The sequence below is a fragment of the Crassostrea angulata genome, chromosome 3, assembly GCF_025612915.1.
Source record: "Crassostrea angulata isolate pt1a10 chromosome 3, ASM2561291v2, whole genome shotgun sequence".
NCBI lineage: Eukaryota > Metazoa > Mollusca > Bivalvia > Ostreida > Ostreidae > Magallana > Magallana angulata.
Genome location: NC_069113.1, coordinates 15095070 through 15122868, shown reverse-complemented (window position 1 = coordinate 15122868; position 27799 = coordinate 15095070). Strand labels below are relative to the sequence as shown.

General features: G+C 33.6%; 3 protein-coding genes across 8 annotated transcripts; 2 read left to right on the top strand and 1 right to left on the bottom strand.

Moving 5' to 3' along the window:
• The first annotated feature begins 300 nt into the window (after positions 1-300).
• On the top strand, positions 301-9568 carry LOC128176581 (uncharacterized). 2 transcript variants are annotated; one of them, XM_052843004.1, is made up of 15 exons: positions 301-391; positions 1034-1191; positions 1613-1769; positions 2060-2164; positions 2455-2554; positions 2689-2786; positions 2899-2976; positions 3113-3190; positions 3617-4021; positions 4947-5051; positions 5398-5491; positions 5700-5797; positions 6372-6449; positions 6885-6962; positions 8551-9568. In XM_052843004.1, the coding sequence occupies exons 2-15, from the start codon at positions 1037-1039 to the stop codon at positions 9235-9237; spliced, it is 2316 nt and encodes a 771-aa protein (XP_052698964.1). In that variant the 5' UTR covers positions 301-391; positions 1034-1036; the 3' UTR covers positions 9238-9568. The 2 variants fall into 2 exon arrangements, with proteins under 2 accessions (XP_052698964.1, XP_052698965.1); XM_052843005.1 differs by having other exon boundaries at positions 312-387.
• A 901-nt stretch (positions 9569-10469) lies between these two features.
• LOC128176586 (activated RNA polymerase II transcriptional coactivator p15-like) lies at positions 10470-14864 on the bottom strand. 2 transcript variants are annotated; one of them, XM_052843017.1, is made up of 5 exons: positions 14706-14864; positions 13988-14044; positions 13285-13404; positions 12363-12468; positions 10470-11186 (listed from the first exon to the last, which is right to left on the bottom strand). In XM_052843017.1, exons 2-5 carry the CDS (start codon positions 14042-14044, stop codon positions 11104-11106), a joined length of 366 nt encoding a protein of 121 aa, XP_052698977.1. In that variant the 5' UTR covers positions 14706-14864; the 3' UTR covers positions 10470-11103. The 2 variants fall into 2 exon arrangements, with proteins under 2 accessions (XP_052698977.1, XP_052698976.1); XM_052843016.1 differs by lacking the exon at positions 14706-14864 and having other exon boundaries at positions 13988-14113.
• Positions 13512-27343, top strand: LOC128176582 (leucine-rich repeat-containing protein 74A-like). 4 transcript variants are annotated; one of them, XM_052843006.1, is made up of 12 exons: positions 14184-14263; positions 15672-15846; positions 17143-18753; positions 21314-21516; positions 22102-22277; positions 22882-22989; positions 23293-23386; positions 24499-24630; positions 25651-25736; positions 26271-26465; positions 26755-26850; positions 27115-27343. In XM_052843006.1, the coding sequence occupies exons 3-12, from the start codon at positions 18695-18697 to the stop codon at positions 27298-27300; spliced, it is 1335 nt and encodes a 444-aa protein (XP_052698966.1). In that variant the 5' UTR covers positions 14184-14263; positions 15672-15846; positions 17143-18694; the 3' UTR covers positions 27301-27343. The 4 variants fall into 4 exon arrangements, with proteins under 4 accessions (XP_052698970.1, XP_052698969.1, XP_052698966.1 ...); XM_052843011.1 differs by having other exon boundaries at positions 17143-18757; XM_052843010.1 differs by lacking the exons at positions 14184-14263; positions 15672-15846 and adding an exon at positions 13512-14078.
• Positions 27344-27799: the final 456 nt, after the last annotated feature.

Sequence of the window (27799 nt, the reverse complement as noted above, 5' to 3'; positions counted from 1 at the left end):
TAGGAGGGCTACTGAACTATATAAAGATCACGGTTATTATATGACCAAAAGGGGGAAGGGTATCTAGTAAAACTTATATGACCAAAAGGAGGGAGGGGTAATACATTATACTATCTTCATCCCCCACCCTTTTTTTTTGGCTCAGTGAATCTGTAATCACTGCAAGTCGATCAAATTAACACATAAAATCAGTGAATTGTATACTAAGTCAGCGTTAATATCTCTGATAAAATATATTTCTTGTTTATATACAAAAGTTTTGTTTGTATCAGATAATTAAAAAAATTAAAAATCCATCGGGTTCGATATACGAAATATTTCATGAAAATGCATGGTGGTGTGTGAAACGAAAAGTTAACGTTACCTCTGCAAACTCTCCCATCAGTAGTAGGTATGAAGAGTGTGTTGTATTAATTAACTTTTTCAACGATACGTTTATGACTTGCAGTACATTTCATAGCGTTGTCAATTGTTTATATCATTTGTTGGCCTCTGCAGCATCAGTTTATCACGTGACTACTATAAACATTTATCATGTTTATTGCAATATATTAATTTTGTGGTTTAATCTATCCAATATTAGAGTTGTAATCTTGAAAAATATTGGTATGTTTTTATTTTCTGTACTTAACATTTTGAAGAGATCCATGAGTGAATGGAAAACTAAAACTTGAGATTGAAAAATTGACTGAAAAATATACTTTCTGATCGGCATTATTTTTTATATGCTGGAAATTTATAAAAATTGTGCTCTGAGACAATTACCCGACATTACTGACACTTTGAAGTCACATGACCCGAAAATGGAGAAAATGATTTGAAAGTAGGGAAACCATATGCCTTGTTGAAATGCCTCTGTAAATATTGTTTCCGGGAATTTATTTTCAAAAACAAAATGAATGCCTTATAACTCACAAAATGTACTTTCAATATACATAAAGTAAAAAATTTAAATAGAACAGCTTTGCAAAATATCAAAGAAACACTCTGACGTGACCAGGAATTGGCGACTTCACTGTAACCCACATTTCAGATAATGGATGAACTGACAGAGAAGCTTGCCGGGAGCTTTAATGTCACTTTGGAGCAAAACAGCACCGCAGCCCAGCATCCAAGATTTGCTCAGTACAAGTGTAAAACAAAAGTGGACCAGGAGACAAGGAGAAAAAGAATTCTTGACGAACAGAAAAAGTATCTATTGATCGAATTTAATATTTACACTGAAGTTCAAAGTGTATTCAGAATTGTTATTGATGTTGCATGATAAATTCAATTTATTTTATGGGAATATATAAGGATTTAGATGTATCATTCTGTTCATGTAAACATGGTAAAAGTATTAGAATATGACATTTAACAGTAAAAATGTGTTTGGGAGATGTCTCTGGAAGCAATGAATTAGCTAATTGAATGATTAAAGACTGTAGTTTCATTTAATACAATGTAGCTGTTTGTAATTTTAAAAAAAATAAATAGACCTTTTTTTAAATACGCATTGCAAAAGGTAGGACATTCTTCTCAGTTTATTGGCTGGATGTTATTTTTGTACACATGCACAACATTATGTTCTATAGTATGATGATGCTCAAAATTTCCTGACTTGTGTTTGCAGACAAAGGTTTGACTTCTTGAAACATGTGCGAAACTTGGCTGAGGATTCCTGGGAAAACACTGATGCCGAGTCCGTGGCCTCAGAAGACTCCATGGATGTGTCCATTTCAGGGGACAAAGTTCAAATAAGGCGACCTGGAAAATACTACAGAAATCAGGTAACTCTCAAAAAAAGAATTCAATTATCAATGCTTTGTTTAAATGTGATATTGTAAATTGCATGAGGTAATTTATATTTGCATTTGTAAAGATTTTGTTCTCCAATGTTTCTTAAGAAAATCAAATTCTAATTCACAATCGCAAACCAAAAACAAGCTATCCATTAAGGCAGACACTATCAAAACTGGTTAAAATCAACTAACTTATGTACATGTACCTCATGTAAAGACCAAACAACTGCAACACTTACCATTACATGAAATTCACCTGCCTTCTATTTTTCTTACAGATAATGTATTCAGAGTGGCTTGTAGAGAAACCAGTGGACTTTGAGCAGGAATGGCTGGCTGTGATTTGTCCCTGGGGGAAAAGAAACCTAGTTGTTGCATCAAGAGTATGTAATTTACACACAAAATACATTTATAAAAAAGTCCTTCAATGTACAAACTATGAGGATAGTACAGTACTGTAGGATGTGTACATTATTATAGACTTAATGCTTTATTAATAACATGTACAAACTATGTGTAGATGTATTCATAAGAAAGTTCTGGAACAGGTTTTTCATGATGAAAATTTTAAGAAGACTTCCAATGTGTGTATATAATGTAAGATAATATTATTTAATGCAAAGTGTACATGTGCCTATTCTTTGACAAAATTTTCTATTATTTTCTACCGCAGGGGAGAACTCATGCTTACGCTAAAAATGGAAGTAGAATAAATTCCTTTTCATCGCATTTACCTGGAGGAAACTATGGACAAAAAGGGCGATCCAAATCAGGTATACTGGTACACTGAAGAAACCTGGCTCCCTTTTTTTGATTGACATCTGACAAATTTCTTTTTACAACTTGCGTACGATTTGATTTTGTAGAGTTATGAACTTATTATGATAGGAATTAAATCTTGTTTCAGAAAATGTGATTTTGGATTGCCTCTTTGATGAAAAGGAAGGGATTTATTACGTTTTAGATATCATGTGCTGGAGCAACCATCCTGTATATGATAGTGAGGTAAAATATGAAAACAGTTCATGGATTTTCATGAGTTTCACACAGTGTAGATAATATATTTATATTTCAAGGGTATATACGCATTAAAATACTTAATGTTTTCGTTATATAGACTGATTTCCGATTTTTCTGGTTGGCTAGCAAGTTCCAGGAGATCCCACAAATTATGGAAAAGTCCCCAAATAATCCAGTATGTTGACATGTATATGTGTGTTTGTACACATCATTCAATTATTAACGTATACATTTGTAATTTGCATTACTATTAAAAACATAATTAATCATAAAATTTGATTTCCAAAGAAAGCTTTTCTTCTCTGTTTCAGTACAAATTCATTCCTCTGCCAAATTTCCCTTGTACGAAAGAAGCTATTTCAAATGCAGTTAACTCTGCAACATTTGATGTAAGTAAAGTAAAATATCAAGTATTAAGGGGGTATGAGACATCTGTTGATATTAACATGGATAAAAGTACATTATTTTCAAAATGTTTTTCCGAAAAGCCCCAGCGGGATTCGAACTCATGACTTACAGATTGGTAGTGAACACTCTTACCCATTTTGCTACACTGTAGTGGTAACAATTTAAGGAAAGAAAATACATATATAAAATTATACCAGTTCTTGATTCTATCATTTATTTTGATAGGTAGTGCATCAAAATATGGAAGTGTCCCATACCACCTTGAACAAAAAAATGTACTACGCAATATAATTTTCAGTGGTTCTATATATTTTTCAACAGGGACACTGCTCAGAGTAAAATAACAAGCATACCGTTTAGCATTAAAACTTTTTTTAGAGATATTATTTTGTATATTTATTTTACAGATTGATGGACTTTTGTTTTATCATAAAAGGACACACTACACATTTGGTTCTACCCCCCTTGTGGTCTGGTTAAAGCCTTATATGCTTCCAGAAATTCTTGAAATTGAAGTCCCAGAAAAACTTTTAGCTGAACGCCCAGATAATTACTCAAACTATGCTGCCCATCTTGAGCATGTAGCTGAGATGAAGAAAAAACAAGAAGAGGAGAGAAAGAAAAAAGGAAAAACACCTCCAAAAGGAAGGGGTGCTGGTGGGGGTGACTGGAAGGAAGTCAAGGAACCCAGGAAGAAGAAAGGAGGAAAATCCCCAGGGGGACCCCAACAGGGAATGGAGTACTGTGAGAACAACCAACCTGAGAGAGAGCCATACTCAAAGAGAACTTATGGGCGAGATTTCAAGATGGATGTGAGTGTTGATGTTGATGAGGATGATATTGAAACTTGTGATACTATGACTGCTATTCCGGAATGAGTCATAATATATGCTTGAATTCTTCAAGAAATCAATGCATAGGTGCTTTTCTTTGGACCAAAAAAGAGGTCAGAGAGTTCAAGGTCAAACCTTACCTGCATTTTACAGCAGAGGTTAAATGGTTGAAGGTCAGAAAAAGTGAAAAATAAGAAATACATGTATGTAAATGGAGTTCATTTCAGCATACTTCATGCAGATAAAAATTGTAATGATGATAGGTTGTAGATGGATCTTGCAGTATGTTACCATGGTTGTCAGTAAAATGTCTTAAGGGTCATAAATGATTAAAAAATATTTTATTGTCCATGTTTTGTTAAGTTTGTTTTGTTGTGAAGCTAAAGGTTGAATTTGAAACTGCAGTAGAAAAATAAACCAAAATTTATTATCTGACATTTTTAGAAAATTAAAACACAGATCTAGTCCTGACTTTTTATTTTAAAACTTATTCATTTGTTTTTATTTTAATTAAGAGCATTCATTGGAATAAGATCTATTGCAAGATCAAATCAACAACTTAGCTAACATATGAGCATCTACCCAAGACCTCAGGGAGATAACTCTGTTGTATTTTTCCCCTCGTTTTAATGAGGTCAGTCATGGTGCTCATATGTTCATTACATGCTTGTTCTCCTTCACCTTACAAATGCAAGTTATTAAAATTCAAGTACTAGCTGGTTTAAATTTGTTTTTTTTTTCATCAATATTGGTTGAAAGCTGCTAGTTTACAGTAATTATAATGTGAATCAGGGAACAGACATACACAATATATCTATCTTTGTGCTTCTGTAATAGTTATAAGGTTTTACAAGGTATTAATGAATATGTTGTATCGTGCATTCTCTCCCATTTGAACATTTAGCTGATGTTTTCGGAGTGGCTAATTGAAGTCCCTGAGAATTTTGAGACTGAGTGGTATGCCATCATCTGTCCCTCAGGAAAGCGCCATCTAGTGTTGTCTTGTGAGGTACATACATGTAGTATTTGTTATTGTTGATACAGATTTATTCAATATATGCCAATACAATGAAAATCTGTACATAAAACTCTTAACTAAATGTAAAAATTTTTGCTCTACAATATCCTTATTACTCAATATATATTGTGTGTTGAATGTTGGAAAATATTGATTTTTAAACAAAAGAAACATTCACAACTGCACGCACGGTCAATTAATGGGTACCTTCAACCAATAACTCGAAAATGTCGCCTTTAGTATGTGACTTGCACACCAAACATACTAATTCATTTAGGCCTCAAAATCTCAAATTATATAGGCAACTTTAATGGGAGTTATTTTTTATTTACTTTAGGGAGAAACAGTATGTCAAAGCAAGAGTGGTATTCTAGTCGAACCTTTCCCGTCACTTCTGCCAGGGGGTTTTCCTTATGAGACAGCACACCGAGGTACATGTATATACACGTACATGTAACGTAACTTTCTCTCTGTGATTCACTCTCTCCAAAGATTCAAAGAGCGCAATTAAACCAATACATGTATTAAGGTACCTGGTACAGTTGAGATTAATTAAACAATTGTATAAAGCGATATAAAATCAGTGACAAAGGTTTTGACTTGGTCATATGAATATAAATTGTGTTATCCATGTGACAGAGAGGTGTATATTGGACACATTCTACAGTAAACAGATGGAGAAGTTCTACATCCTGGACTGTATAGCCTGGAACAACCAGCATCTGACACAGTGTGAGGTACAATTGATTTATCTGTTCATTATGACTGAAATACTGGTATATACTGTGGAATCGTTAGAATTCGTGGTGGCTCAATTTTCGTGCTATTCGTGGGTAGCCCTCCCCCACAAATTTAAATCCTCAACAAAAACAATTTTAGAAAGAGTTATCTTTGTTGCTGAAACAGTAACCGACGCATCCACGAAATTACATCTCCACGAATGAGCAAAAAAGTCAGTCCATGAAAATTGGTCCCCACGAATTTAAATGATTCCACAGTATACCCGTAGTTCACTAGTTAATTGACAACTGGCACAGCTAGTACACCAGAAGTGTTGCCTTCAAGTCTATATGTTGAGACTATTTTTTCCACAGATATATTTAAGATTTATAGCTTATATGTACTTGTTTTTAAAGATTTAGCTATTATATTTGTATAACCTGTATTTTAAAAAATGCATGCATACATAAACATGTATGATACATGCCAGCTGAAGGTACACTCCAGTACCAGACAAAACCTTTCAAATTTATATTATAAACTATAATATATTAATATACCAGTAATTATTTGGTGAATGTATGCTTTCAGGCAGAATTCAGAATGTACTGGCTAGAGGAAAATCTCCCTCAACTCGGGAACATTGGAAAGGTTTTTCGCAATAACCAGGTCAGAAACGATCAATTAATATTCCTGTTTATTTAGAGTTAAACTTATAAAAAGAGTAGTGCATATGCATATACTTAGGTTTTGGTAATATCGAATATAATGATATATCATAGTACATGTAGTCGTACATGTATATTATTGACTATTGCATAATTTGAACGTACATACTCTCCAAAGCAAATTGAACGAAATAACTTTTTACACCAATTTATTGTTAGATTATTGTCCAAGCACACTTACTCATTTGGTTCCATTCACTGATTGGTAGCAATTAACCCTGTCATGTTGTACAAAACTCCTTAAATGCACATGCTTTTAAAACATAAATACTAGTATATGTTTAAGTTACAAATACAATGTACAAGATAAGTCATTGGTAAGCTTTTGCCTGATGTACATACATGTCAGTGATATGTTTCCATTAAATGTTTACAGTTTCCATTTTGTCTGCTGAAACGCATTCCATGCAATGCACAGGCCTTGACAGAAGCTCTAGCTACAGTGGAATATGGAGTAAGTAAATTGAGGATATGAAGTGCCCATGTTTACACCTTTTATAGGGAAATAAAAACCTAACTTTAAAACTAGGTTAAAACTAATTACCCAAGCAAATTTATGAGACTTGAGCGGGTTTTTCTGATTAGAACTTTTTGTAATATGAAGAAGTATTCAATAATTTCTTCTTTGTATGAAACTATAATTTGAATTTAGACTTGTTTTTAGCTCACCTGAGCTGAAAGATTAAGTGAGCTATTCTGATCACATTTTGTCCGTCGTCTGTTTGTCCATCTGGAAACTTTTTACATTTTGAACTTCTTCTCTAAAACCGCTTGGCCAATTTCAACCAAATTTGGCACAAAGCATCCTTATGGGAAGGCGAATATAAATTGCAGAAATGAAAGACCGATCTCTATTCAAAGAGGAGAAAACCTCGAAACTGTAGAAAAAGGGGGATGCATTTTTAAAAATCTTCTTCTCAAGAACTACTGAGTCAAATTCAACATAGTTTAGCATAATTCATCTTTATCGGAAGGAAAATATAAATTGCAAAAGGTAGGGGCTAAATCTGTTTCAAATTTGAGTAATTTACAAAAAAAATGATAAGTCAGAGAGAATGGGGGTCAATCAGTTTAACTTCAGGCTCGATATTTCATATATCGAAAACCAGTCTATAGAATAGGGAAAACGTTCAATTCTGTATGAATTTTTTCATGACGTCACAAAGACCATAGCATGCGCTAATCGCTTGTCTCTTGGATTATTGTAAATTTAAATTTTCGGTAATCTTAACAGTTCTGAACGATTTGTCTTTTTTTCAAACGTAAATATAAGTAATAAACAGCAATGTTAAAAAGTTTACTGGGATATGAAGTTGGTTGGTACGTGATCAAATCTACCGAGAAGCCCTATGGGCTTCACAGGATTTGATCACATGACCAACCAACTTCATATCCCGGTGAACTTTTTAAATTGCTGTTTATTTCTTAAATGAATGTTTTCGTGACGTCACGATGATCAAATCATACGCTTATCGCTTGGATTATTGTAAACTTAAAATATCGGTAATTTTAACACTTCTGAGCGATTTGTCTTTTTGAAACGTAAATATAAGTAATAAACAGCAATGTTAAAATGTTATCCCGGTGAACTTTTAAAATTGCCGTTTATTTCTTTATTGAACGCCCATATAAAGCCAGTGTTGCTTAGGTGAGTGATGTGGCCCATTGGGCCTCTTGTTGTTATTTCATATACATGTACTAGTAGTTCTGCTACAGTAAATTTGTTTTTTAGGTCAAAGTAAACTACTAATTTTGCTCTGTACTTCTAAATGACCAAACAGCTGTCAATTACTCTCTATTAAATCTTTAATACCAGCAACAAATCATTTTTAAAAACTGATTACTGGGTACTTGGTGCTTTAACTTTCACTCGCATTTCTGTATTCACTTAGTGTATCTATGATAATTGATCATAAATAATACTGGTAATCTGACATCCACTGCTATACATTTCATTAAAAAGAGGTACATGTAAGCAATATGCATTATTAACTTGATCAGGATTGTATGTACCTGTATAAATCTTTTTGTGATTGTTTTAGATAGATGGAGTCCTCTTCTACAAAAAGTCATCACCCTATATTTCTGGCCAAACTGACAATGTCTTGTGGACAAAGTCTTACATGCTTCCAGAAATATTTCCAGACATCATTGTGCCATCACACCTCATGAAAAGAAAACCTCCCGACTTTGATTACCAGAAACACTTGGAGAAAGTCAGGAAGCAGAAAACGGAACACAAGCAGCCAAGAAAATCTGGGCCCAGGAAGCAGAAATCCATAAATATTGATAAACTGGTGGATGATATTAGTCGTGTTTACATTTCCAATCAAAAGAAAGCAGGTATCGAGCTTACCCCACAAGAAATCGAGATCTCCAGACAACTGGGTCCCCCACCAAAAAAAGGTTTGCCTGGCAGAGGGAGGGGCAGGGGAGGCAGCATGGGGGATTACCAAACACAAAACACTTCTTATTATGGAGACAACTTCTCATATAAAGACTATTGTAGTGCCAGTTACTATGGAGACTTCTGTTACTATGGTGATGAAGTTAACAGAGGATATGCCAAGCATCATGCCAAGAATTATTCATTGCCTTCTCCAAGATGGGGGTATGAGGATCACGGGACTCATAGAAATTCGGCACCACCTAAAGGAAGAGGCAGGGGCTTACTGGATGCCAAAGCAATGGCCGCTTATTCTCTCACTCACAAAACCTTTAAAAAGTGATTTGGAGAAATGCATCTCCTAGTGCAGAAAGTTGAGTGGGGCCACTGTTTCGAAATTAACTAGAAGTTGGAATTAAATGTTGTTTATTTTAAGGTGCTGACTGGGTCTCAAAACCATAATTGAGAATAGACTGTCAAAATTTCAAAATCATTTTAAACTAAGAATTTAAATTATATGAAATTTCACCTTTTCTTGTATACTCCCAACGAATGGGGCAACCATGTAAAATTTGTGACCAGTGTAATTTTCTTTTCTTTTTTTGAAGAGGCTCTTCTCAGTTAATGATTTTTGAACCAGGCAATTTTGTTTATTTTTAATTAAATTTTTTTTTTTATTTGTAGTTGTTATATTAACAGAATTACTCATTAAGTTTTTCAATAAATACATGTACATACATGCCAGGTAAAATACAGAAACAGTGTTTTTATATTTTACCTGAAAAATTGGGTTTTTGGTACAAGGGAAACATAAATTGATACTTTGTTGCTTTTAATCTTGGCCAGACACCACACAGATTAATAAATAGTTTAATGGGACCCAATCTAATCAAAATTTGACTTGTAAAGTCGCTCCTTTTTGGTATATGCTGACTTTGATCTAACAACATTCTGTATGGGTTTATCTCGGAGTGACCAAAAAGACAAAGGCGCCTCAACAAAGACTGGTTTCATTTTATTTCACAAAGCACCAATAGCCAAATACTAATAAATGAAATGCAGTTTCAGCAGTAACTTTAGATCATGAAATATTAAATAATAAAGAGGTATAGAGCCTTTTCCCATTATTTCGCCTAATTTTCAGTACGAAGACCACGTTAAACCAAAACTAATTCAATGTAAACGTGTACTACAATACCTGTAGAACATAATTCTAATCGGATGTCTTTGGTTTAGAGTGGTTCAAATAGTCAAATATCCAATTTTTTATCGTATTCTAACTACTTTCCTATATCTCCCTAACAAAACCTGAATATTTTAATGATGTCGTGTAAGATAGTCAAGACTCTTAGAGCATGGTGATTGTGTAATTTGCGTTTCTTTAAATATATTTAAACTAAATATTGTATAATATTGAAAAATGTCTGATGTTTGCAAAAGGCTATATTTGAGGCCAAATCGTATATTAAGTGCGTTATACCTCTTTATAGTAAGATTTATTCAGTAAATGCAAGGATGTGTTTGTGAGGTGGCAATATTCTTATAATTAAAAAATACATTCAAAAGATAAAAACAGAGGATTCATCAGTTTAATTAGAAAGCATGGACATTATTGGTGGACAGAAAAACAATATCTTAATTTGGAAGATGTACAATTTAAAGAAGAATTCTGACAGAGATTTACTACAATAAAAAGAAATTACTCTTTACAAGCTTTGATTTATGTCATATATTCATGTACTAGAAGTAGCTTGCTTTATACATACATGTATAGCTCAATACAGAGAAAACCTGGTGATAAAGTTCAATATGCTATTGTTTGACTCTTATTTTTAAAATGCTTTGTTGAACTCTTATTTATCAGAAATATCGCACTATAGAAACTTGATGGCACTATATCCAATATACATGTAATGTACATCATTATCTTCAATTATAAAAGACAAACCAGAAGGCAAGATCACTCTTTGAGCATTAATATCTATTTATAAACCGAAGTCATTTAAAACAGTACGCATTACAATTACTGTTTGGTCTTGATAGACTTGACTAGTAAGTGGCCCGATAGTTATCAAACCGGTTTATGTAGGTCTTGAGTTTTAGACCTAATAAAAGTTTACTTTTAGTACAGGGTTAATACATATTCCCCATGAAAGTACTGCCACTTGTGAAGTTTGAGACCACATGAAACACTGGGCAAAGCTGAGCTCTATGAGAGTTCTTTGACGGCTTCATCTATTTCATCCATCTGTTCTTTTAGACTTGTCCACTGTTCCAATGTGAGGGAAATTCCTATATAGAACAAATAAATGAAGCTTTTAGTGGCATACATACTACATCTCTTTAGAGAAGTGGACAGACAAACCTTTTTCATACACAGCTTAATATGCACATCCACTTTTCTACAGAGAATACCATAAAAATTAATACACATTAAACCCCAGTACAGGTATTATAAGTTTTAAAAACAGTAAATTTGTTAAAGAACCACATAGTTAAACATTGCCAGTAACATGACCATGCACGGTACATGTACTACAAATATTCCACCCTGTATACCGTAAATGCATTTTGAATAAATACCAGTAATGATCATTTTGCTGCAAAAAGCCTTATTTGGAGCAAAATTGAATTATTGTCATCCTGTACCAAAATTGATTTGTTATATGTTCCTTAGAAGAGAAATCTTTCCTCTGACAAAAATTAATGATTTTTTAAACTTTATTTATCATAAAAGTTATATGCAGACTTGTCATACTAACAGGTTTTTGCAGCAAGATAAAATTCTAAAAAATACAGCTCATACTGCTTTAAGAAGTATAAAGGTTGATTTGAATCCTCTCTAAAACTTCTGATTGTAAATACATAGAAAATGGTAATAATTTATGGGCGGCGGGAAGGGTAAATTTTAAACACGTTAAAATATGAAACAGACCAGTTAATATTAAAACTAAATCAATTAACAGACAGCAATGCAAAACCAATGATCACTGACGCAAAACCAACAGTCATGCACTGAATTGGGGAGGGGGGGAGGCCCGAGATGATTTTGTTTTAAGCTGGTCTGTTTAATATTTTTATCATGTCTTTAAAAATTAGTTGTTCGTTTTGCATTTACGTCTTTTTTACCCTTTCCACTGCCCATAATAATTGATAAATGTTATGAACTGATAAATTTGAGACATCAAAACATCCATTATATTATAGTAATTGGAGTTTTTGCTCCATATGGTTATGATGTTACATGCATGATTAAATGAAGTGTAAAACTGATAACAAAAAAAATTACACTATCAAATAGACTTGAAGTCTTATACAATGCAAGTCTGATCAAAATCCAACACTTACTGCCTACTTTCATGAGGATTGCTTCTTGACAATCAAAATAAAAGGAGCTGTTAGGCTAAAATTTGTTCATGGATGTAAATTTCTGTTCCAGTGATACAGAAGTCAGAATTGTCTTGTTACCTTTCTTCCCTGGTTTTAACTCTCCCCCTGCATCGTAATACTCTCTGATCCCCACCATGACTCTTCCACGGAATTCACTGACAGTTGCAAATCTCATCGTGGAAAGCTGAAAAGACACCAAGAACATCTTGCATATCAATCAGAAAGTATAATTCAAATTATGAATCGGAGACTGCTGAAACCACTGGCATTATACAGCCATAGATATTCGGTAAATTTGAATACCTTCATTGAATTATCTTTAAAGTTTAGTATTGTATACAGGGTTATTTTCACCCTTCTTCATGTGAAACCAATATGAATTCGCCCAGAAAAAGAATGTTTAAAGAGAGATAATTTGAGACTTTGGAATTTGCCCAATCTGAAATTTGCCTAGTGACAACAAGGGTGAAAGGGGTGAAAATGAATCGGGAACAAGTATTTTTTCTGTATACAGTATTTACATCTGCAAACATGATCTCCAGCTAAAGAGCTGTTCTTGAATCTTAAAAGAATGGAGTAAAATATATAACTTTCCAATAAAGTGATAGTTGTTATTGCATTAATCGGCAACTATGAAAAAAGTTTGCTTTTTTAAAAGGAGATATCAACAACATAAACATGTCCATATTTACAGTCGTTAATATACTGTAGATTCCAAATTAAATGCGAAGAATTAATTTCCACGTAAAATCGTAAGAGGCAATTCTTGCCGAACTTAGAATCTCGCTTTTGTTTTTCAGATAGTTTTTAGCTGTAGGGAATTATAACAAAAAAATGGTGATCATGATTTTATATTCTTGTGATTTGATAAAAAACAGCGGAATCGAAGAATTAAGTACTCACGTAAAATAAGGAATTAACAGTAACTACATGGAGTACTGCCACTGATATATTACTTTCTTGATCCACCCCTCCTTGAGACTTGTACATATGCACTGACCTGAAACATGTGTTCTCCTCCAGGTCCTTTTGTCGATGAAGATGACTTCTCTGCCTTCTTTACTTCTTTTTTTATTTCTTTTTTCTCCTTTTTCTCAACCTTCTTCTTTTTTTGTTTTGGCTGTAAGATAACGTTCAATACATAATCATATTCAACATATAATCATACTATCTGCTCCTTTCTGATGCTTCAACATAGAACTCAGTGAGAAATATACATTCTAACGTTCCAACACAAATATTTACGTCCTCTAAGTATGATTCCCTCTATTTCTTATGGACATTGATTGTATAAATTGAAATCTACACGATTCAGTTCTAACTAATTTATTGATTGCTCGAAACTTTCTGTAACCTAAGAAAAATCACAGACTGCACGAAATTATCATGATGTCAAACTCAAATTCCAATACACAATTATTAAGTTACATGCTCTTACTTATTCTTTATGATCAATTCATTACTTTGTTAAAAGAAAGATATGTAAAAAGCTAAATATTAACAATAAAATGCAATCATTGCAGAAAAAAAATTATGTAACCCACTTTAGCGCATTTTGTTTTCCTGCAAAGTCATTACATGTACTTTCATATCCTGTATGAATCACCAAAGATAGCATTTTATTGTTTTAAATGCTGTATTTTATACATGTAGCTGCATGGTCACATTGAAGAGCAGTTTAAACAGTTCAGATTTGTGTTTACCTGATCACTGTCAGAGTCAGATTCCGATGAAGAAATGAATTCTTTGGACTTTGGCATCTGTAAGCAAGATTTATTGAAGACATAATTCAAGGTAACAGATTTGTCCACCATGTTTGTTCCAAGCTTGTTTTAAAAATATCTTTTCTGATCTTATCTGTATTTTAAAAACAAATTCTATCCTTGACCTTGCATGTACATGCATGCGCAGATCGATTACGACAAACCTTCAAGAACATCCAGAAAATTACAGTGTTATGGTGAAAATAGATTTATCATGTAAGTGGGTTACAGTATCGTAAAATAAAATCATAATTAAGTAGGATGATTTCAATTTTATCATGCTGTTACACTGAATGTTAAATAAGTATACACATATATAAAATTAAGTAAACATTAGTGGATATGCCAAGATTAAGGTAGCTATGAATAGGAAGTTGTGTGGCCATATGTGGGGTCTGTACAGACCAGTTGGAAACTGTTTCATAAATTTCCATCAACCTATTTCTCTAATGGCCAATACAATGTAAAACTTACAACATTTACTTACTTCTGTTACAGATTGATCAAATGCAACAATTGAAGATACAATACATGCATATATACTACAGATCTACTAAACAATTGAAATATCATTGAACTGTTGAATAAACATATGCCGTTTTTATAACATATTGCACAGTTCGTTTTTCTGATCGTTCATTTATGAAGTGTACCTAACCTTTAAAAGGTTTATTTGTCGTTATAGGGTTCTGTTGTTTTACTGTAACGAATTCTTCCGTAAAATCGAGATAGCTTTCTCTTTCAAGTCTTTGTTTCTGACTTTCTCCCTTTCCCGCACTCTTTTGTAAATATTTTGTATGCCGACCCCGACGAATTATTTGGCGCAATAATTATTATTTGGTCTTTAGATAGTACACAACAGAAAAGCCAAAATTTTCCCTACGATTTGAAATCTATCAACATTTAGAATTAGAAAGAAATCTAACATTGCAAATTTTGCCCACATCGCCTTAAACCTACATATTGTACCAAAATGAAATAGCCACAGTAACTGACAATGAAAGATATATTTTAAAACATGCACGGATAAAGAGGGGGTGGGGGTCGGGGTTTCCCTTCTTGAAAAATTCAAATTTTCATAAATATTTTCATAGTAAAATTAGCGGAAATATGCCTTGGAAAAACATATATGTCAATCCCTTTCAAACTCCAATATATCCTCCCCCCCCCCCCCCCCCCCCCACTGAGAAAAAAATTGGATCCGCACATGCAACTGGTAACTTAAAGAACATTCTGAAATAGTGAAATATGATGTAAAATAGCGCTTGTGAATTACTATTTATGATGGAAATTTGCAAAACTTCTTAGAATAATTAAACACTCAGCATAGCTTACTGTGAATATTCCATCCATCTGCTGCTGTACAACGTCCTGAAACTCTTCTTTACTCAACCTTCTTAAAGGACATGAACACTGTACTGGGCTGGTGGTCCCTGTACTTTTCTGGCCCTTGTTGTGAGGAATGTTTCCTTTTTTGTACTGATGTCGATGCAGTCACTTTGGTCCTTTCTTTGGCATGATTTATATTGAACTGTACACTTGTAGACTTTTTCTAAGAATGTGATGTTGTGTGTGGTGCAAAGTTTTAAGTATTGTAAACTTTCACACTGTTTATTTATTTTAGAGCTGCCATGTCTTCTAAGAGGTACCCCATCTTTGATGACTGATGGAAAAGCCTCATCACCCCCCACTGCTTAAGAACCTCTTATCTTAATCACTAGCCATTAATCAGTGACCACCGTTATCAAAGCTCCGATCGAGATACATTATTGAAGACTCTCCTGGCACCATTTCTTCCAGTCTCTGTCTTTGTCTTAGAATTAAATTAACAACTTTTTGCTAATTAATTCTAATATTTAAGTCAACTTCCTAGCTAGCTGTTTCTTAGCTAATTAATGTCTATTTATCAGAGTTGTTTTTTTAAAGCACATACCGGTACATATAAACTCTAGCAATTCAGGTTTCATTTCATTCCAAGTTCTTTTCTCAACAACTCACTGGTTAGATTTTATTGAGTTTTGAAATCATGTACTATAGATGAATTTTAAAATAACAGAAATTTACTCCAGAATTAGCAATCTGTTGATTTGATTTGAACATATTTTTATTGTACAAAATACAATTGGGATTGGGCACACGTTCTATAACTTAGGCCGCCCTCTCCCAATACAAAGATATAATACAATATATGTGTACACAACATAAATAAAGGTCAGTGGATAGAATGGACGTATACATAAATGCAATTGACATTTATATAACAAACAACGGTGTATTAGTAGTTAAAAGATCAGTTAAATCTTTCAGTATTTTTGATAAAATTATAAACTAGTGTAAATAAATGCTTGTTTTCATTGTCACTTATTGAACTATCACCCCAAAGTAAAACATGAGTATTGACAATGTTAAGATTTACAATTTGAAAAACGTCATTAAATAGAACATTTCTAGCATCTTTATATTTATTACATGTGAAAAAATAATGGTAAGTATCTTCGAGCTTACCACACGAACAGAGTGGACTGTTGATAATATTACATCGAAATAAATCATTATTAAGTGCATAATTGTGACGAAGCTTAGTATGAATGATATTAAAAAATCTATCCCCATATGTAAAAAAATTAGGTCTAGTTCTACATGTAAGTACATTTTCATTTTTGACAGAAACATGCATTTTTTCCTTAAAAATGCGAACAGAGTCGCTTCCACGGACATCCGTTGAAAGCGCATTCTATTCATCAACAACAGTAGGAACAAACGAAGATTTATACAATTCCATGCAATCTGTTAAGAAGAGTTATCTCCTACTTTTTAATCCATTCGGGTCAAATATAGATTTTCATACACTAGCATATAGGAGATCGATAACTACTATATATTTTCTGCAAATTTCATTATATTTCATGAACTTTTAGTTGTCTTTAAAAAGGTCTTACTTAAGGAAATAGCAGTTCCATATATAGAGACAATTTCTTTTCTTTCTCCCTTTTTTGGCACCTTATTTTAGGCCTACAATATTGATTTTGGACTCAGTGGCTAGGAGAATTATTACTTTGTCACACTAATTTCAATGTAACTATTTTTTTTTTTAGATGTGCACGATGCAACTTCCTGGATGGCGCTGAGTCTGTTTTCAAGTCGACATCAAAAATACAAAGGAGGCACTAATGGAAGATGAAAAGAGTGGACATTTTAAAAGTTAAACTACATCTAAAAATTAGAAGGATGGATGCGTTTATTTCTATAGCAACAGCTAGGTCGTACTGCGTAGATTTTATGTTAAGTCATGCATGTGTGAATTACTGTACAATCAACGTAAGAAATAGAGGAAACATAAGTATACTTAGCAGATGTAAATCATACATAATTATCGAGACGTTTCCCTTTTCTCTAAAGTACACCCGTTACAATTGCAAATCAAACGCACAGGTGCTCGTGGACAGCAATACCCCCTCCCTTCCCCGACTTACCCCCCCCCCCCCCCCCCGGGGTAGTTGACTTTTTTAAATATAATAATAATATTTCAATATAATCTAAAAATGAACGGAAAATAAATGATTAACGACACCCCCTCCCCCATTACATATATATGCAGGTTGAGATTGTTTAAAATGGGATTTTTTTCAATTATTTTTCAAATATTTGATATGAAAAATGTTGTGTACATCACTTTAGAGGAATTTCTATCAAAAAAGCTTCAACTAATCGGGGAAGGGGGAATCCTGTCCTCTTGAAAGCACCTGTGATCAGAGGATGTTGTTCTCAGTAATTTATGCGGTCCGTCAACCCGAATTTTCCGTGGAGCTATACCTCCAGTCAATAAAACGTATAAATGTTGAAACAATAGGTATAAAAATCTACGTCTTTTATCCCCATTTCCAAACACTCAAAACCCGATCGGAAGGACCCTTCTTTTGAGAAAAATGTTATCAAGATCCGTACCGTTCCACAATAATTAAAGTTATATACATGTCTATTAGTAACAACACCAGATTTTATTACCAAAATTTATTGGGGTACAAGACCTTAACATCTATCGCGCAATTTGAAATTTCTTTTAGGACTTCGGCGTTATGTCTCGTTTTACATCTTTTTACCTATCTTTTCCACGGTTGAACACTCAAACAAATTGACATTAGATGGGATTTAAAAGCATGTTACAGATCTTCATATGAACGTTAGGCGCGTGCACCTGAAAAAAAAAGATGTCAATTTAACGGCGGCTTTGTGGGTGAAATAATACCGAGTTTATTCCGTACTCTTTGAGTATTCTGCAAACATAAACGAAATAAACCGAGGCTCTATGATGGTTTTGTGTGGTGACAATGACATAAATTCTTTCACGTAGATATGACAAGTTGAAGGAATTATATTGAAAAGTTATCTTTGTTTATTGTTAGTCTAAATCTTAGTCGGCTTAAGCCGATGTGTCTGCTGAATAGACGAGTGCACACGAAGTTCTGGTAATTAAATTCCGTTCGCGGTAGAAAACTGTTCCATCGTTCGAAGCAGGTGAATTAAAATGTTGTTTTTATGCCTCGGTGTTTAACAGGAAACGACTACGTTTGCTTTAATACCTGGTCTATATAGGAGACATGCTCAAAACCAAAATATCGGGAGAAATCTCGAGTTAATGTGCTAGCCATGTCAAACGAAGAAAGCTGGGTTTTCTATTACAAGAAGCAACAAACAATTCCCAATATGTAAGTACGTCATATATTTTTCAGGACTTAATGGATTAAATTTTTTGAATTTAAATTTTTCAGAACGCCGTATGTGTAGCTGTATAGCATCTATAATCTATAAAATTAAAGATAGCAAAAATTTACTATTGAATATTAATACTGTTGTATTGCATTACTTTATACATGTACATTACGTACATGTACTTATATTACATGTACAGTGTACATGTATACATTTAGCGCTTTGCAAAGCCAGATTTGCCATAATATGGAATCTTTAGTCATATTAAAAAATGTTATCTATAAAAGTATTTTCTATACAAGCAAAGCACGAGAAGTCAGACGAATAGAATTTAAACCAAAAATAGCTTTATACAAACAGGAATACATCTCTCATTTACAAATTGAGAGCTTTCGTAGCTAGCTTGTGAAATCGATAAAACATTTAAGAGGAAACACACCCATTAGAGAAGCAGAGATTGTTTTTGAATAATTAATGTCCAATCGTTAGCGTTTTTAAACGCTCTGAAAATTGAAACCAACGTCCTGTGATTTCAATCCTTCTAAAGTCTCGTCGAAGAAATCGTTGCGTTCTGAAAGCCAAACTCCAACTGTGGAGATCTTAGATAAGACGCCTGCACAATGCAGTCTTTTCAGATATTATTAATATTACGACCGTTTTGTCACAGTTTAAATCAATGAAACTCTGTAGGCAAACATGCTTTATCATTATAAGATTATAAAGACCACTTTTAGAGTCCATCCAAAGGCCTTTCATTCAAGTCTTTAACGGAAGTGCGTTTGCTTTCAGACCATTTTGCTAAGTATAAACAATTTTTGATAGGTAAAATGAAAGTTTTTTCTCTTTCATACGATTATAAATGTTCTTAATGCTTTTGCACAATGAACCGGCTGAATGTCTGAATTTCAAAGTGGATGAGTCTTTGTATGATCAGAAGGTTTAATGTTAAATGGTCTAATTTAAAGCTGCCTATTAATGTATTATTTAAATTCTCCGTATATAATGCCTCTGTTTATTTTGTTTTGTATTGATAGCCTTAGCGATGATTAATTAGAAAGCACAATGGTTGTGTATATAAGTACTGGACTTATTTTAGTTTCGTGATGGCGTATTGTTAACTTGCGATAAAATTTTTTAATTATCGCAGGATGTGAAGGTGAAATTTTTCGATCAAGTATATTTGAGCATTTATTATCTATGAAAAAGTTTAACAAAAGTATTTGAAAGACTTCTTTTATACCGAAAAATTAAATTTCATATATATAAACGTTCTGTTTTTCATTAAATATCAAATAAATAAAGTTAGAAAATTATCAGATGAAAACCCAATGTAAATGTATAATACATTTAACTTCATATTGAAAATCGGTGAGGAACAGCAATATTTATATAATTCTAGAGACTTTTGTTCTCTATAAAGTTCCACAAAAACTTTTTTTTATCGAAAAAAACCCCCAAATATGATAAAATAAAAGTATATTTACAAACAGGTGTTATTATAACATGCCTAGCATGAACCAACCACCGAAGGTAAACGTATCTATACAACTATTTTCAGTGTAAACATGTACTCATCATACAGCCGATTATTATGAGTGTATAAAAACTAACTTGAATATACATTAAATTATCTTCACGATATCTTCTGACATTTTCATATCATTCGAAATTGATAAAGTTAGCTTTAAATTCTTTGATTTCTAAAACTTTAACGTAACAAGTCAATAAAAAGGTTCTCCGAAATAGCAACCGCCGAGACAACAAGGAAATGTTGGACCCAAAACATATTTTTAAAAAGAGTTTCTTAACCTTGGAATATTTCTGTCGCCAAGACATTCAAATTGATAGACTTTAAAATCATAATTTATAAGTGAAGCATATCATTTGCTTTTGATTTTAAGGCACCACGAGAGCGGTATCGCAAGAATTTAATATCAATTTCGGATTATCTGACACCGACTGTTCGAAGGGGGAAAGTTACTCATCTCAAATTCTAATTAATGTCGACCCGACATAAAACTCTGATAAGATCTTCTCGGTCTCAACTCTTTCTCTCTCTCTCTCGACGGCAGAAATGAAACAATATTTAAAACCATTCTTGCTTGAAAATAATTTTGACTGAGTCATGATTACTCTGACAATTACAAATTCTTGCAAGTTCTTGAGTAAACGCCTCCATACAATAACTCTTAGGTTAAACATTTGATTTGACAAAACTCACAGGAAAGAAAATATTGCCTGTAATACTCAATCAAGTAAATCACAACAGAGTTATTTCCCCTATAGATATCCATATTTTGGTTAAAATATAAATATCTGTAAAAATATTAATTAGAATTTGCAGAACATCATCTGGGATCGCGAACTGATGTAGAATAGCAGTACATAGAATATAATTTTCCGTTTATGGGGTCTACTCTTTTAGCATTCACACCTTATAGGTTTTAATATAATTTAGATCTCTCTTATTAGAAAAGTAAAATAGACATTACTCCTAAAACTGTACAATCTGTCAGTGTGACTGCAGTAATCATAGCCTGTGCGCTCCCATTACAGAGATCGCATGCCCATTCATCACTTGAGCTGTCCACAGGAGAAGAAGCGGGTTATACGGGTGTCCAACAAGAACAAAAGCCGAGAGGGAGACAGGGAGGAGAAGGAGAACGAGCGCCGGGTGTCGGGCTTCCATAGGAACCGTTTAGACTCGGACCAGCTGGACCTGGAGCTCCGGGTCTCCGACACAGACAGCGAGAAAGAAGGTACATGTACTTGCGTGGATCCAGACATATTTTCAATAGGGGTTGGGGGGTTAGTCCAAGGCCTATTTTTGGGAACTTTACTGTGTGAAATTAATAATCTGAGTTTTGGCTACCCCGGATTATCACGTTAAAGCTAAAAAATGCATACCGAACCTACATTTTGGATTACATTCTCGTGTACCGTTACCACGACACAATGATGAAATAACGACACGCAAACAATGACGGGGAACGTAAAATGGAAATGGAACCCCGTACTTGCTTTTCATTCTGTTTCTTTGAATGGTTCTCAATAGCTATACAAAGCTTTGACTTGGACTTTGGAGGGAGGAATTAAGGTTACATGTATTTACATCTACTGCTATAGGTATTCTTTGATAAAGGACCTTGTAAGTCGGACACATAATCGAAATTTATATTGTACATAATGACAAAAATTTCTCAATCCCAAAATATGTTTTGATTTTAGCATATATTCCAAGCAAAGATTCTTTATATAAAATCGACTGAATTGTCTTCAAATGCAATCTGACAAAGTTGCGATTTTTTTGGCTTTTAAAATGTTTACATATTCGTTTCCTGCAGATGGCAATGAAGATGAAAGTAGTAAGATTAGCCAACAGGTGTACGTGAATGCATGTAAGCATCTCCACGTGGCACCAGGTAAAAAGATCCTGCGCAGTCTAAGCTCTACACAGATGTCAGCGAAGGAGCGGATCGTAAATACAAAGGAGGTGGAAACCATTGCTTATGCGCTTACGGTATGTACACGTAGATCGAGGACTTATTAGTGAAGCGTGAATTGTGAGAAACTTAATTAGAATTATAATTAATCTCTAATTAATTGTCGTTTTGATATGAGCAACCAGGCACGTAGCATTGCTTTTGAAAGGGGGGGGGGGGGGCAGACTAATCCAAAAAAAGAAAAAGAAAAAAGGAATTAGGAATTTTCAAAAATCTTCAAAATCCTAATCCGGGGGGGGGGGGGGGGTACTATACAACTTCAATTTCAATACCTTTCTCCTTATTTTTATATCAATTTTTTACATGCTCCCAAAAAAGTGGGGAGGGGGGGGGACTCCATGGTAATTCAATTTTTTATATGTAAATTTTAAAAAATGAGTTGCTGCGAGAAAAAGTGGGGGAGCTAGCCCCCCCCCCCCCCCCTGCCCCCCCCCCCCCCCCGTTGCTACGTGCCTGAGCAATTGCATTTATAGAGTAATGAATGTAAGTAATGTTTATTTATTTGCATCAGAATAACGAAGTTCCAATCGAGTGTATATGACATCGTCGGAAACCCACGGCTGATTACGCGTAATCAACCGTGGGTTTTCGATATAATTGAGGTCTTATTTTCTTTTACAGACAAACAATTCCGTAACGTCTTTAGACTTATCCGGAAATAATATTGGCCATAAAGGTCTCCTAGATGTACTGCGCATGCTTGATGAAAATACCAGCATCACATATCTTGTAAGCCAGACTATTGATCTTATGTATTTGGGTTTAAATCCCATTTAATTTGGTGTCACGTGTGAAAGTTTGTTTAGCTAAAAAGTAAACCATATACATGACCAATTTTGTTATCTTAAATATTTGCTCTTCTCTCAGTTAGATCATTTAATCGAAAACACTGTCATGTCAGTCCGTAAGACGATATAAATATTTTGAATGTTTGAAAACCATGTAATTTACCCACCAAAAACCAAAATTAAGTAACTTATTTTCATTTTGACTTAAGCATAATTTTAATCGCGGTTTCCTTTTAATTTCTAGAATATTTCACACAATAAGCTGGGTTCCAAAGCTGTGCTTATTCTTCGTGATCTAATCTCTAGTACCAAGAAAATTTTAACCCTGGAGGCTGCTGGTAAGACTTTTTGGAAAAGAGTGATTTAGACAACGATTATACCACACCTACATTTATAAGGCAATTAATAGATTAAACCTCGAAAATTACTTTTATGATAAAGAATAGTATCTAATGGAACAATATCGTTTAGATACCAGGAAAATTCAGAGGAAATCAAATGTTTTGTTTTGTTAAACGGAAACCTTTGCTTTAACCATGCAAATCTGACACAGTAGACTAACGTTATTTAGATTCTTTTGATCTTTTCTCGACCCCTTTATTCAAGAGAATCGTTAAACACCTAACCAGTAAATAGGTATTGATTGGTAAACAGGTGGTCAAAAAATTCAACATAACAGTTTGACTTTTTTGTTAACACAGAAATTAAAGACACGGTTGCGTCGATTTTTCCTTTACTAGGAAAAGCTAACATATATTTCATCTATGCAATAAATTAATATCGTGCGGTTATGAAACTGCTAAAATTGTGTGCATTTCAATTTAAATATTGATTATATTTGGATAATCACCATCACTTAAAAGAAATGAGCCCCCAAAAAAGAGTCCACATGATGTTGACATATCTTGAAAATCAATGGCTTTCGGACATCCGTTCTGTGCCCTGTGAATCAAAAATTGAGTCCTCGGTCTGACAATTTAAAAGCATGCGTATGTTGCCTTCGCAACCCAATACTTAATCAAACACAAGATCAACTCTCTTTTTATTCTGATTAAGAAGGTATGGAGAACCTTCATATTTTGAAGTAGTTTTTCGAAATCAACAATGAAAATAACTATGAATTTATTCACTGTTTCTTTTATAATTTTGATGTCAAAGTGCGTAGCGTATATAATAGGTTAATTAAAGCGACTGCATTCGATCTGTAAGTTACGCGTTCGAAACCCATATTAGCTTTTACATTTTTTACCTAACTTTTCAAGAAATTTAAAAATAAATTACATGGTCAAATATTGTAGAATTTTTAAATCTTAAAACGATAATTATATTTCCAAGATAATGTACTTTAATTTACAATGATATCTCATTAAGATATTCAATACTATCTTGAAAAGCGTTTCTTCCACATGCGTTAATACTTTAGATTGTAATTTTCTCTATTTCTTAAAAGGTAACGACTTTAACGATAAAGATGCGGAGCAGATAGCTGATGGAATCAGACAGACCAACACCCTGAGGTCATTGAATCTAAGTCAGAACGCCTTCCAGGAGCGAGGGGGAGAGGACATAGCAGGTGCTCTGGGTAAGGCCAGTTACGTGTTTAACCACATGTACATGTACTTAACTGTCATCGTCTCCACATCATATATTAATTGATGTTTCCATGTCAATTAGACAAAGTGATTTGTTTATTTTAACTTATTGGATGTTCAGCAAGCTGGGTACTTACCAAGGGAAAAGCACCTATAAAGTTTTTGTATATTCCCGATCACGATTGTATGCATGTTTCCGATTTCCAATTTACATGATACCACTTTTGGAAAACAATCAAGGTTACAAGTTGCAATGCATTGATATTTCAAGTTGCACCTGGTCGGTATGTCCAGTTAATATTCATTGCGTTCAGGCACTCAATACAAATATTTTTAAATTTTTTGCTCAATTTTTATGCTGAGTTAGGTCGAATTTTACGTTCATCCCATTTTTGTGATTAAGCACATCTTTCCTCATTATCACAGGATCCTAGCGTTGAAAATATTTCATTTTATAAGAAGTTGATTCCCTTTAGTTTGATTAATATTATTAAAGGACAGCGAATCACCTGATTTTAACGACAGACGCTTGTGCTCATAATATCTTTTTTGATATATCGTTCTTAATTAGAACCATTTTAACAGGAGCTTGTACTTTGGGTAGTTGTGTCAAACAGCATTGTGACGTAGGCCTGTCTATTTCATTGCTGGCCACTAAGCCATGGCTCTTTGAAATTAACAAGATTAGTCTGGCTTTTGAGCTAAGAGTACAAAATTGATGCATATTTCACTTAAAACCAGTGTCATATTTAACTTGTTTTAACGCAAGGAAAAGATAGTTACATTCTACTGAAAGTCCAAGGTCTTGTTAAAATGGCTCTATAGTGTTATCTATGCTAGACACAAATGAAGTTAGCAAACTATTTCCAAAACATTAAATTATTGAATATATAAATCAATTTATGCTTGAAAGTAATCGGCTAAATTTACATCATTCGTTATTTATTTGGCATATTGAACATGTACATACTTTAGTATATTTTATAATAAAAAGTTTGTTTGTTTATAAGAGGAAAATATGTCACTAAAGGAGCTCGACCTAAGCTGGAACCACTTACGACTGGACGGTGCAATAGCAGTGGGGGCGGCTTTGTCTGTAAGTCTCTTTATATTGTACATCTGATTTGTTAAAAGTGTAAATCAAATATTCTAAACGTACTTATAAGAATATAAAGAATCGTTATGCTACTTATAATAATTTGGGACCAATTTTCGTAGATTGCGTATTGTTCATAGGTTCATGATGACGTTTATTTCGTGATTTTTATGAATAATCATTATGAAAAAATAATGTGTTTCTAAATTCCTTGCAAATATAAATCGTCATGAATGAAATAGCGAAAATTGAGCCACAACGATTTTTTTATGATTCTAAACTACATCTTTAAGATGATACCAAACGGAGGCCGGGTAACACAGAAAAAGTATAGCAATCTTTTTTTTTTTAGATAAATCTATTAAGATTTAATTACTATTATGTATCAAAGATAAGTATATCTTGACATGTATATACTTGTGGTAATAATTACTATAATCTTTGTGAAGGATTCAAAACACAAACGTCAATGCTCTGCTTCAGTTTATCAAAGTTTGGTCTTGTATAAAATGTAAACATAATTATACATTTTAGACGAATTCCACGCTTCAAGCCCTGTATCTGGCATGGAACGGTTTCTCTAACTGTGGGTGTCGGGAGATAGGCACTGCCCTACAGACCAACAGTACACTGGAGCTCCTGGACCTCAGCAACAATAGGGTCGGACTGGAGGGGGCCAAGTGGCTCGCCAAGGGACTCATGCTCAACTCAAAACTCAGGCATCTCATGGTATTTGTAGACTCTGATTCACTTTTAAATTGTTTTTTTCTTTAACCCTACTATGTTTCTCAACTTTTTTCTCTCTCTCAGATGATTAAAAGTAGATACATTCGTTACCATGATACTTGTGTCAATAATGCAGTTCAAAATGATTGTGCTTACGTGTATATGCAAGTTTATTAAAATTTACAAGTTTAAATTCTGAATAAAACTACTTTCAAAAATAGTCTCGTTCATAAAGTTACTCATTAGAAACGAAATTGTGGACTCAAATGCAGGGATAATCTCATCATTTTAGCTGAATATGAATTCACTGACCACGCTTGGAGCAAAGACGATATTACTTGCTATCCGTGATAACCCAGAAAGTGCAATAGACACACTTGAGTTGAAGGTAACACTAAACGTAACACATTATACATGAACCTTCAAACATGTTATAACATATCTTCGGGAGTTTTTGTTCATTGTGAAATTGTTTTTGATTTACATATAACAATGAAGTTTGGACATACCAATAAGAAAAACGCAATTTAATACTTTACAGAACGTCATATCGTGTATAGTTAAATTTAAATATTATATTATATATAACTCCGTTAATGCTTTATTTATCTCGGACAATGAACTTATTTTGTATGCTAACATTTTAATTAAGGAAATTCCTGTGTTAGAAGAGGCAATTGGCATCATAGACGAATTAAAATCTTGCCGGAAACGATTCGTGGTGGTTCATGACGTCACAGTGCTTTCGGAGGATTTCCTCAGTTGTGTTGACTGTCCAGTGAAGCCTCAAAAACAGAAAGCTCACAAAAAATCCACCAAATCCAAAAAGAAAAGCTGAGATTTAGCCATAGATAATTTGTGTAGTTGCTCAAGTACGAAGATATGAAATGGTTTTCAAAGAAACTCAGATTTTTATAGCAGTGCAATACGTTTGTGTAATTTGAAACCAAGGATCATAACTTGTCGGAATAATGTTAAATATTTGGGGATAAGGAGTCCAAACAAATAACGTTAACTGGTGAAGGGCCGCATTATACACCTTATATTTTTTTTTAGATCGACCCCGAATAAACTTACTTTCAAAGTATACCTATTTCACTATTTAGTCACATTGAGAATGAAGTATGCAGTAAACCCGCCTAGTTTTGTCAGGGATTTGTATAATGCTGTTTACAAAACGTGTTCTTCCTCTCGTTTCATGGTTTATAAATGACATTGATATGTGCAATTCTAAGCCAATAAATGTATTGAAACGGTATGTAGGTCTGAATGACTTATTTACTCACCTTTTGCAATCGAAAAGATGATATTGATTCTTTCTGATAAAGAGACGGACA

Excerpts from the sequence above, each read along its gene's own strand:
- LOC128176586 (XM_052843016.1), bottom strand. The coding sequence starts at position 14,098 with ATGGTGGACAAATCTGTTACCTTGAATTATGTCTTCAATAAATCTTGC. Across the intron at positions 12,469-13,284 it reads GAGGAGAACACATGTTTCAG|CTTTCCACGATGAGATTTGC; the intron begins GTCAGTGCATAT and ends GTGTCTTTTCAG. Across the intron at positions 11,187-12,362 it reads GTTAAAACCAGGGAAGAAAG|GAATTTCCCTCACATTGGAA; the intron begins GTAACAAGACAA and ends TGTTCTATATAG.
- LOC128176582 (XM_052843010.1), top strand. The coding sequence starts at position 18,695 with ATGTCAAACGAAGAAAGCTGGGTTTTCTATTACAAGAAGCAACAAACA. Across the intron at positions 22,990-23,292 it reads ATACCAGCATCACATATCTT|AATATTTCACACAATAAGCT; the intron begins GTAAGCCAGACT and ends TTTAATTTCTAG. Across the intron at positions 25,737-26,270 it reads CAGTGGGGGCGGCTTTGTCT|ACGAATTCCACGCTTCAAGC; the intron begins GTAAGTCTCTTT and ends TATACATTTTAG.
- LOC128176581 (XM_052843004.1), top strand. The coding sequence starts at position 1,037 with ATGGATGAACTGACAGAGAAGCTTGCCGGGAGCTTTAATGTCACTTTG. Across the intron at positions 1,770-2,059 it reads GAAAATACTACAGAAATCAG|ATAATGTATTCAGAGTGGCT; the intron begins GTAACTCTCAAA and ends TTTTTCTTACAG. Across the intron at positions 5,052-5,397 it reads ATCTAGTGTTGTCTTGTGAG|GGAGAAACAGTATGTCAAAG; the intron begins GTACATACATGT and ends TATTTACTTTAG.